This window comes from Carassius auratus, chromosome 45 (genome assembly GCF_003368295.1).
Source record: "Carassius auratus strain Wakin chromosome 45, ASM336829v1, whole genome shotgun sequence".
In the NCBI taxonomy this organism is placed as follows: domain Eukaryota; kingdom Metazoa; phylum Chordata; class Actinopteri; order Cypriniformes; family Cyprinidae; genus Carassius; species Carassius auratus.
The window spans coordinates 19,524,020-19,535,771 of record NC_039287.1 but is presented as its reverse complement, the minus strand read 5'-3'; the positions used below and the strand labels follow the sequence as shown (position 1 = coordinate 19,535,771).

General features: G+C 36.2%; 1 protein-coding gene across 1 annotated transcript; it reads left to right on the top strand.

Annotated features, from left to right (window-relative positions):
* Positions 1-201: 201 nt before the first annotated feature.
* Positions 202-9,480, top strand: LOC113063506 (tyrosine-protein kinase SRK2-like). Its single transcript, XM_026233957.1, has 8 exons — positions 202-996; positions 2,278-2,399; positions 4,156-4,319; positions 4,525-4,693; positions 4,794-4,952; positions 6,654-6,835; positions 7,312-7,477; positions 7,947-9,480. The coding sequence occupies exons 1-8, from the start codon at positions 620-622 to the stop codon at positions 8,153-8,155; spliced, it is 1,548 nt and encodes a 515-aa protein (XP_026089742.1). The 5' UTR covers positions 202-619; the 3' UTR covers positions 8,156-9,480.
* Positions 9,481-11,752: the final 2,272 nt, after the last annotated feature.

Sequence of the window (11,752 nt, the reverse complement as noted above, 5' to 3'; positions counted from 1 at the left end):
TAAAATGGTTATATCAAATTACCTTCCTTGTTTGTGTTACAAGAAATGCAGATTTTTACAGTTATGTTAAACAATTTTGAAGGAGTCTGCTTTCGGCATTCGATTCAATTTATTTCTCCCCCATTCTTTTTTCTTTAGTGTTTTCATTTAGCTTACTAGCTCGACTGTAAACTAGATTTAATCATTGCATAAGTGACCAGCATTAGGGTGTCCTGGTCTGAGGGCGTAGGCTATTGAAGAAACAAACCTGTCTCACAATCCAGTATTTGTTTACGAGCTCGTCGACATTCAAACATTCTCAACAAACGTTTCTGTAACACGGCACTGACTGGACCGAGGAGCGGGGAATGATCTTGAACTTTGTCAGGGGGATGTGACCAGGAAATGCGAACAGATTTTTGACTGCAAGCAATAAATCGCCTGTTTTACTGTCGACAGGGCTGTGCTATCTCGTGTCACCGGTCCAAGGGTTTTCACAAGCTCACAGAATGGACGACACGCTTCGTCTCGGGTTCACGCTAAATTTATTGTAATGAAATATACCCTATGATCACGGAAATGCGACATACTGCTTCGTTTTAACCTGATAAAACACAAGAGACTGGTGAACAACTTCAGGATGGAGGATTTCAGACAGAGGTTCATGCTGTGCTGTCAAAGTACTTTCCCGTGTTTCAGAGACCCGGCGAACAACACCTCATCTGGCACCGAGAAACGGGATATTAAAGTGATTGTAAACGAAGATGCCGCGAAAAGGGCGAACATGGCATTACCTCCGACACCTGGGGAGAAACCCGGCTATGTTTACGTTGCGCTGTACGACTACACGGCTCGCACGGAGGATGATTTAAGCTTTAACGCTGGGGATAAACTGGAACCACTCCGCAAAGAGGAAGACTGGTGGTACTCGAGAGGGATCACCGGGATTTCGGCGAACAAAGAGGGCTACATTCCTGCGAATTATGTTGCAGCCATAGAAAGCCTCGATGCTGAACCGTAAGTGTATGTGCCCTGAAAAGTATAGCAAATTTTGAAAGAAATGTTGTGTCAGTAGTGATGTTATGAAAAAAATAAAAATAAAAAAATTATATATATATATATATATATATATATATATATATATATATATATATATATATATATATATATATATATATATATATATATATATATATAGGCCTATATAAAATATATGCATAGACAGACCCTAATTCTGAACCTCTGCATTCAGCAAGATGTTTATTAAGAGGATTCCTGGCATCAGCTGGCAAGATTCTATCTCTATATTATCTGTTGTTTTTAAGGGAAGCTGGTTAATGTTCATTGGTAAACCAGGAAATACAGTATGAGCCTGTCAATGATTCCTAGGCTTAATGCACAATAAAAAAAGAAATATAGTATAAAAATATAAAATCAATTCCTAAAAAAATCAAATTAAATAAAAGTTTGATTTTGTAGTGTAATTAAGTAAAGGGGTCAGAGGCAGACCCGGTAACTCTGATGATGATCAACAGCTGTCATGTGTGATATTATCTCTGATGTTTTGTGTGTCACTTTGGCACGCTGAGTAGTTCCTGATGAATGGAATTTGTTAGAGATAACTTTCCAGTTTTTCCAGGTATGTCACCAACTACAGTGCACAATGATCTTTAGTGTGAATGTTTTGAAGCAATTTGACATACTTTGTATTCCGATGTAGACATTTGACAAGACTTGATTACAGTTCATTGTATTGCTGGTGTGACGGCATCATGCGTCAGCAAACCTTCATTTGTACCTGTATGATATCTGTGTTGGAAGATTTGGAGAAAACCTAGTGGACACAAGGTCTCTGCGTTCGCAGTGTTTATGTGTCAACAATTATTAACACTGGAAAAACCAGAGGTTAGTTTATTATAGAAGAATTTAGTAGTCTTAGTTTGAACATACTCGATTGTTCTCCAGACACAGACCCTAGATTACCCTGGTGGTTCTCAGCTGTCTTTGCTTCAGAAGTTCAGAACCCAAGATATGTGCTGGTATTACCACTGTTATAAGAAAGTGGTAACCAGCACCTTACTAAATTCTACAGAAGTAAACTAAAACGCCTTTAAAACCAAACACTGAAATGTATTAACATTATGAACTGCAGAGACCGAACAATATGCAAAATCCTTAACATGGCATTCGCTGAATAGGAAAAAATGTCCTAAATGTCCTATGAGACAAACACTAGGCTGGCCTTTAATACGGGTTACTATTCAGATAAAATAACATTGTGCTGCTCTTCCACTACAGATGGTATTTTCCAGAAACAAAGCGCTTGGAGGCTGAGAAGATGTTGTCATCTCAAGAGAACAAGAATGGAGCTTTTCTAATCAGAAACTGTGAAAGCCAGCAAGGGGAGCTTTCACTCTCAGGTAACTACGTTTTACGTAAAAAAAAAATCAACAACAATTCTCTAAAATGGTCTATTGCTCTCAGATCAGATGTTTTGACAAAGTTTGACATCACTCGGCTTACGTCACAAGTCTAGTGTCTTGGTGTCTGGTGTCTTTATCTAATATGCAGTGTAAGTATATACAACATACTTTTGTGTTTCTCAGGACTGAAACTCGCAGAACTTGTTGGTTAAGGTCACATGATCTGTTGTATTCTCTGGCTATGTAGGGGCTCATTACCATTTGTTTTATCATTATTTTAATTCATGTAACCAGTATTTGAACTGGAATTTTCTCCAGTCAGTGGTTTGCATTTGTAATGCTTAAATGTGGATATGACGTTACATTTAGCTGTCATCAAAATAACTGAAGTTTTTCTTTTTAAACCAAGGCTGGTGTGTCATCTTCCCGATTAGTAACAAGAATTATAAACATGTTTCCTCATTCCAGAGTCTCAGAGTCATGATTGACTTTTGAAGACCATGAGAGGTAAATGAGGACTCTGGTTATAGAAGGAGCCACTGTCATCCTGCAGCATGTGACCGAGAGTAGTTGATTACTCACCAGCTTATTGACACTAGACTGTGCCCTGAGATTTCAATGCCACTCCCTGTATCACAGATCAGGTTAAACAACACAAAGAGCAAAAACCTAATTCCTCAGTCCAGCAATAAAATATTGTCACTAATTCTTTCAACTTTGCTTTCGGATACAGTTTGGAAAGGATGAATACAAAATCTTATGTTGTGGGGCATTTTCAGGAAGCTGCAAAATAGACAATTTCAAAGAAATAGACTAAGCATTGTTTGAATACCTCTTAAAACTGCAGGCAAATGTTTAAAGGTATTTGGTTGTACTTTTTTAAGTTGTTCGCCATTTTAAAAAGTTGGAGAACTAGGCCTGCTGGTATTCTGACCTACTCTGTGGTTATAAAATAAAGTTAATAATTACTAACCCAAGTTCAAAACTGCTTTCTCGTTATCAGACTGAGCACTTTTCCACAATTAGGGGTGTGCGATATTGATATATTTTCTGGGATTTTATTGATAATGATTATTAGACAATATTTTGTTGAGTGTGTTTTTGAATTTTTACCTTTATACAGTGTATGCAATTTTTTCCCTAATTTTAAATTAAATAATAATTACTTAAAACATGAAACCAAAACTATTCGGCAGTAGGTGGCAGCATGTCTTGAGTCAGTCAAACGTTCATTCAACTGATTCATTCAAACAGCTGATTAATTCATGAACAAAGAAAGTGTCTTCATGAATGGATTACTGAATCATTGATTTGTTCAAAAACTCTCATTCAAAAAAAAAAAAAAAAGCATCACTATATGTTGCTTTGGAGATGCACAACAGTTTGTTGTTGCTTGGTTTAGAATAGAACAAAAACAGACAGATAATGTATAAAATGTAAGATGATACATATTGCCTGCATATGCCCCCCCACCCCCATTTATTTATTTATTTTTAAATTTTAATAAAATCACATGAAGCATATGTTTAGTCAATGTATTTACTAAATGTATTTTCAATGTATTTATCCTGTCCAGAGCACAGTTCATTAACCATGATGAGATATCTGTGCAATCGTACCCTACCAAACCACATTCTAACTTTAATGCTGCTGGTACTGTAACCACTCAGTGCTGGAAAATGGCTTTGTTTAATTATTGGCCAATCTTTCATCATGATTGAGGTTCTTGATGTGCTGTCTTTCTGTATTGCAGTGCTGGACAACGGAAAAGTGAAGCATTATAAGATCAGAAAGATGGAGAATGGCGGCTACTTCGTGTCAAAGACTCAAACTTTTTTCACACTGAGAGATCTAGTGGAGCACTACTCCAGAAATGAGGATGGCCTCTGTGTTTGTTTGGCAGAACCCTGCAAAAAAGTGTGTAACATTTTCTATTTTTTTTTTTGTTTTGTTTTATTTTATTGTTTAAAGAATGTGAGACAATGTTAAAATTATAGAAAAATCTTTTACAGCAGAATACAGAAACTGACTGATTCAAATAGCATTCCACAGAGTTGTACAAGATTTGATCAAATATTCAATCCAATACATATTTCCTTGCTTTTGTGGGTGTGGTTATTAGTTAATGGCTCCAGAGACACATGGCCTTTCTTACAACACTGTGGATCAATGGGAGATCCCGCGCTCCTCTTTAAAACTCTCAAAGAAGTTGGGAGCAGGGCAGTTTGGCGAGGTCTTTGAAGGCATTTGGAATGACAGCACAGCCGTAGCTGTCAAAACACTCAAGCCAGGTACACACACAAACAGAGACTAGATGGACACACATATGAAAGACATACAACTCCAATGCACATGACATGATAAACTGTACATGTGTTGTGTGTTTGATAGGAACTATGGATCCAAAAGACTTCCTCCGAGAAGCTCAGATCATGAAGAAACTCCGTCATGTCAAATTGATCCAGCTCTATGCTGTCTGCACTAAAGAAGAGCCCATCTACATCGTCACAGAGTTAATGAGCCACGGGAGCCTTCTAGAATACCTGCAAAGTAAGACACACTCACACAAGTCTCAGACACAATTATGTCAGGTTTTTCCTTTCACATTGTAATCAAGATTATTTAACATTAAAATACTTATTTTTTGTACGGCATCTATATACAAGATTCTTGAACAGTACATATCTAAAGCAAGCTGAGAACCTTTTTAGCAGCATTAAAAACAAAACTTTTGTACACAAGAAATAATATATAACAACTGGAGCAGAGCAAAAGGAAAGGTTGAAACAACAGTTTTCACAGTTAGTTAATGGCAGCAGCTGTGATGTTGATTACATGGGAGAATTATTCATTATGGATATTACATTTAATAAAAATCATGCCTCAATGATATCAGCCTCTAAATATATTAACTACCTGTGATAAAAGTACCGTAAATCACTCCTTTCATTGCATATGGGGTGATTCCGGGACAGGGACAGAAAGAGATTGAGAGAGGGAGGGAGAAAGCCTTATTTACACAAGCTACAATACTTCCTTATTTCCACATTTTAAAAGTCAATCATAAATGCACTTAGTAGCAGATATTTTTCCGTTGTGGTCATTACAGTACACCTTCCAGAATGTGAAATCATAAAAATGCATTAGCTTCTGTAGAGCTGTAGTAAATGAAAAAAAAATATATATATATATGATCAGCTATTATTTTGTCTTGTGGCCTTCTGTATGTATACACATATGTTATGCGAATTATTATTATTTTTTTTAATATTAACATTTTGCAGATTAGCTGAAAGGTTATGAGTGAGACTTTAAATACCAGTTTACTGTGCACTGACAACATTCATCGGGTTTCATCTGTGTTTGTCTGTTGTCATTGCTCGGTGTGTGTTTTTGCCTGTTGAACATGTTGAATCTGTGTTTGTTGTTCTTGGAACATCTAAGAAGTGACGTACTGTATCTGTCAGCCAATCACGTTGGTCTGCTTCTCTCTCTGCCTCAAGTCAAAAGTTGTAAAAACTGTTTGAAAACTGAGATAAGGAAAGAAGTCTGGAATACCATCGTAAAGATTTTAGTAAGATTCATGATTAATAAATAGCATTTTAAAAGGCATATATCAATCAGCATATTTGGGTTTAAAATCATTGCCCAACAGGGTGTTTGGGACAATTTCTGTTGGCACTTGGGGACATTCAATCAAACCCTTACAGGCTTTCACCCATAGACTAATGGACAGAATCAGCAGGTCAGTCAGGACCCTGAAACTGCCTCATTTCCCAGAACCTGTTCCTCCCAGCTTGTTTGGACAGATAATCAGGGCCAGTGTTGTGCAAGGTCCCATTCCTCTACAGTATCCTTCATCAGTTCCAAAAATGTAGCACCTTATTGTGTAAATATTTTGTAGGTTATTTACCACATAAACCATAGGTTTTTGAGGTTAGCTTATTCTGAAACAAAATGTACATTTTACATACACTACGTCATGTAATTTCATATCGTATCATATATTTTGCACAATCAAATATTTAAAATTTCATGTGTTTCAATAACAAGCGAGCATGCACAGTTTATGTGGCTGTTTTCTCCGACAGTGCTTCTGAAGTTATGACCCACATTAATATCAAACTAATTTATGCATATTCAAGACAAACCTGTCGATGGAGGGTCTGTAGCCCCCTTAATTTATAAGTGCATTCTGAAATGACACATCTTACATGTTTTAATTATATTTATTCTTACTCACTCATACAGAAGACAGAGGTGCTTCTCTCCAAATGTCTGATCAGATAGAAATGGGAGCACAAGTGGCATCAGGCATGGCATACCTTGAGTTGCAGAACTACATTCACAGAGATCTTGCAGCAAGAAACGTTCTGGTGGGAGATAACAATGTGTGCAAAGTGGCCGACTTTGGCTTGGCACGAGTATTCCAGGTGAGAAATATTCTCAATTTTTATAAAAAAGACTTGACTCCTCAGATATGAGGCAGTGGTTCTCTAATCAGTCGCAACCCAAAAATGCATTGATAGTGTCACAGAGAGTAAAAAAAATAAAAATGTATGGTAAATTCAAAGAATAAAATCGTTGTGTGTATTCGGTCAGTCTTTTTAATATTTGCCCCAGTGTTTATCCTAACTTCTATTTTAGTCATTTACAAAATTTGAAAATTCCCTATTCAGTCTTTGTCACATCAATAAATCTGAATTCTGTTGGATCTATTCACTTCGTTGTAATATTAATAGGTTACATTGTATTTTTATTTTAAGGAAATTTTCTTTACTTTTGTACAATAATTCACCATGTTCTGAAGCAAACCAGCTGAGAACCACTGCTATAATGTATGCACTGATTTTGTACAAAAACGGTACTTTTAAACTGTACTTTTAATATCACTGTATGATTTATTTAGATGGAAAATGAGAATGTTTATGAGGCCAAGGAAGGATCCAAGTTTCCAGTGAAATGGACTGCTCTTGAGGCCATCCACGAGAACAAATTCACCATCAAATCTGACGTCTGGTCTTTTGGGATCCTACTGTATGAAATTGTGACGTTTGGACAGATGCCTTACCCAAGTAAGTCATAATTAAACTTATTGTACACCTCTTTCTCATAGAGAAAAATAGACAAAAAATATTGATGATTTTTCCAACCTTCAGGGGCACAAATCCAATAGAAATAGCAACTAGCAAGTCATTGTTTGACATAAACTAAAGGCCACTGACTCTTTTAAAAAAAGGGAAAAAAGCCCTTCAGTTTATATGACATAAACCTTCTGTTAATCATATAGGGCCAGTTGATGTTTATTGTACAATCCTAAAGTCCTAAAGGAAAAAAATAGTTTATTATTACAAAAAAAAATAAACAAATGCGTTTCAAATAAAATTATAAAATGTATTAATATCAGTTTGAACTATGGCTCTTCCTCACTGAACTGCATTTAATATTAAATTTATTTTACACTGTTGCATAGTAAAATGATTTTTGACATTGCTTTGTCAAAGCAATGAAGAATTTTAATGTTGCTTTTCACTCTTTCTCCAGCCATGACAAACTATCAGGTGGTACAACAGTTGCCCAAAGGCTACAGGATGCCATGCCCTCCTAACTGCCCAACATATTTGTATGACATCATGTCTGAATGCTGGAAGGACTCCCCTGCAGACAGACCCACCTTTGAAACTCTGCAGTGGAAACTCGAGGAATACTTTGAAATGGATGTCAGCTCTTACGATGATGCAAACCGCTACTAAAAGACACAACTGCTTATAAATGTAATGTAACTGCAAATGAGCCAAGAGCAGAGTTTCAATGAGCAGGTCTGAGATGCTGTTTTTAGTATCAAATGAACCAAAAGTCTTTATGTGCTCTCAGTGCATACAGTGTGTACTCATCAAGAGTTTTCATATCTACAAACTGCATAAGGCAAAGCTCAAGTATGTAATTATTTGGATGTAATCCCATTCTTAATCCCATTCTGGATTAATTTGCAGAAACAACTGTAGGTAACCTGTTCATTGGTTGTTTGCCCTGGAAAGTGCTTTCGAAAAAAATTGCTCTGCTGGTTTTAAAGGGGTCATATGAAATTGAACACATCTGAATATTTGGGTTGACCTGTTCTGGAACAGTGTTGTAAATACAGCTGACGTCTAGTTGTCTCCTCTTCAAACAAAGTAGTTTTGCTTTCACAATGAAACACAGCATCTCGATGACATGGCGGCAGCAACTTTCTTTTTGAACATTTGGGCGGTGTTATGCAAATCTTCCCACACTGTGATGGAGACGTGTGGGTGTGTTTAAATGAGTCGTTTTAGGAGGGTGTGGTTGACACTTCACTTTTATAAAGAATATCTTTTTGGGTTTGAGACTTTAGTCTTTGCCACTTTAGGGGACCTAATCCAGGTAAACTTGAAATTGCATCATATGACCCCTTTAATATTGTGCTCAAAGATATTGGATATTGTATCAATAGCAGGATTATGTGGCGGCACTAGATTCTGCCGACCAGTGACAAACTGGAGAATGGTTGCAATGGAAACCAGTCAATTTATGCAGTTCTATCTACTCCATTGACACATATTTTGCTTAATTCACAGCATAATTCAGCTTTGAATCAAATATATTCTGAGCTTTCTGATTATTTCCTTTTAACATTCTTCCATTTAGTCAGTGGAGATATAGTTCTGTCTGTATTTGCTGCTGTGTGAATGCTGTATGCCATCATGGTGGTTTAGTGTCACTTGACTTGCACTCATGCTGGTGCCATGAAACTGAAACTACTGAGGAATAAATATAAAGAGCCTGGGCGATACAGTGTATCCAGATTAACCAGTTTTACGTCAAGTAGTAAATGAGTCGCTGTCAGACTAACAGCATTACTTGTTTAAAGAGAGGAATGCTCAGAATCCACTACGTACATTTGCTCAAAGTATTAAGCAATATGGAAAAGTGCACATTGAGACTAGATTTTCAGTCAAGCCTCAGTGAAAACTGTAATTTTTTATAATTAGATGTATTGTACAGTCACAGTGATTTTAAAATACATTTTGGGTTTAAATACAGCTTTGATGTTAATTTACAAACTGTGATTCTTCTCTTCATCTCTTGTAAAAAGAAAAAAATATACACTGCCATTTAAAAGTGTGTGGTCAGCATTGTGTATACATATTTGCGTTTTTCTTTTATTTTATTCAAAAAGGACACATTAAAATGATCAAGACTTTTAAAAATTCTATTAGAACTTTATATTCAAAAAGTCTATCACAAGATGGATAATAATAAGATAAGATGATTATAATAACCCATGCTTCTTAAAAAAAAACAACAACAAAAAAACGGTATATAAGAATGATTTCTGAACGATCATGTGGCACTGAAGAATGAAGTCATTGATGCTTTTTTTGAAATGAGTTTTAAAATATATTAAAATAAAAAAAGTTATTTTAATACTACAATAATATAGTTTTTACTGCATTTTTAATCAAATAAATAAGCCTTGGTGAACAGATTTTTTGGATTATTTTGATTTTGGATTATGATTTGTGTCCACCACATATGGGAATAAAAAACCTGAGATTTTCAGTTGGGTGTCAAATCAGGCCTTGTTTTCTTTCGCCAACCATCAGGTGGTTGCAAGTGCACCTTCTTGACCTTTATAGCTAACCCTCCTGCCGTTGTATCTTAAAACGACATCTAGCAGCAATGAGTAGTAGTTTGGCAGAACAACATGTTGTCAACTAGATTTTTTCATGTCTTGAAATGTGGCAATTATATATTTTTTTAATTAACACACACACACACACACACACACACATATATATATATATATATATATATATATATATATATATATATATATAAATGTCTTCTTGTGCTACTACTTTTATTCTTATATAGTCTAGATGGAAATAGGGGTCCACGTGCACCCCCCGGCATTTTTAATGCCACCTGATTTTTTTAAATCCTTAAAGTGTCTATTTTCATAATCTGCCAGGTACCAAGCTGAAATAATGTCCCAAAGGGTTCTTTTTTAACCCTTTGCTGCACCCGACCGGAACCCGAAAAATAAAAAAAATGATATAGAAAGTGGCATAACATTAGAAGTAAACAACATACAGAAATAAATGAACACATTTTCATATACAATTCCGACCCCAGGAATTTATTATTTTTGACATTTGACAACATATTGACCTTATTTCTAGACAAAAATAGGAAAAAATGGCCAAAGATATCATTCAAGTGTCTTTTTTAAGATTAAATTGGGTACCAAGCTGAAATAATGTCAGATGTCTTTGATATAAATATGATATAAAGTGGTATAACTTTTGATGTAAACAACTCACAGAGACAAATGGACACATTTTTCAATACAATGCTGACCCCAGAAATTTGTATTTGTCATGTTTTACAACATCTTGACCATCTGTGGCAAAAAAAAGTCAATTTGACAGCGTTTTTATTATACTTACCAGCCTGAAATGGGGTTTATTTTAACCTTTTACTTCACCTTTCCTGAACCTGAATATATTTAAAATAGTTTTACTTTTGAAGTAAAAGAATAAACAAATTAAAACGCCATGATCACAGAAAGAAAGAGGCGGAAACCGGCGGACAATCAAACAGACTTTTAATTACAAAATAAACACAAAACAGCGCATCAGCCCCTCACGGACGACTGTCGCGCACAAATAAAGTCAAAACACAACTAAAATCCAGGCCTGGTTCTCTCTCGTCCGTCACTGTCGTCACTCCAGTTTTATATCCCTCCATCTCCTCCGTGGGACTCGAGCTCATTTCCAATCACTCCACCGGCCTCGCTTCTGTTCCCACGTCTCTCGGCCCCGCCCCACTTGTCACACATATCTACACATAATACGAGATATGAGACTCTGTGAAGACATCAGTTCACCATACCAGATGAGGGATATTTATGAACAGATTCCATTGAAATTAGAGGACTTGTCTTTGGATACAACTGGCTATCACCAGTACTGCTATAAAAGGTTTACAGTGAAAATAGATTGTTACAAGTGTCAAAGGCTTCTACATCTGGCGAATCATTATCATTGAAAAGGGATTCTCTGCGCCATGTCCAATCACTGTCAGTTCAATCTGAAGGAGCTCCAAGAAGGTGTTCCTTCTTGTTTCCCAATCAGTGCATTTTTTCTGCATTTTCCACAAGGAACTGAAAAGTGACATGACATTCAGCCATATGGTGACCCATACTCAGAATTTGTGCTCTACATTTAACCCATCCAAAGTACACACACACACACGCACACACACACACACACACAGCAGTGGGCAGCCACACACACAGCAGTGGGCAGCCATTCATGCTGCAGCAT

Bases quoted from the DNA above. Each gene is read 5' to 3' on its own strand.
- LOC113063506 (XM_026233957.1), top strand. From the start codon at position 620: ATGGAGGATTTCAGACAGAGGTTCATGCTGTGCTGTCAAAGTACTTTC. The intron at 2,400-4,155 runs GTAACTACGTTT...TCTGTATTGCAG, and splicing joins AGGGGAGCTTTCACTCTCAG to TGCTGGACAACGGAAAAGTG. The intron at 4,320-4,524 runs GTGTGTAACATT...TGTGGTTATTAG, and splicing joins TGGCAGAACCCTGCAAAAAA to TTAATGGCTCCAGAGACACA.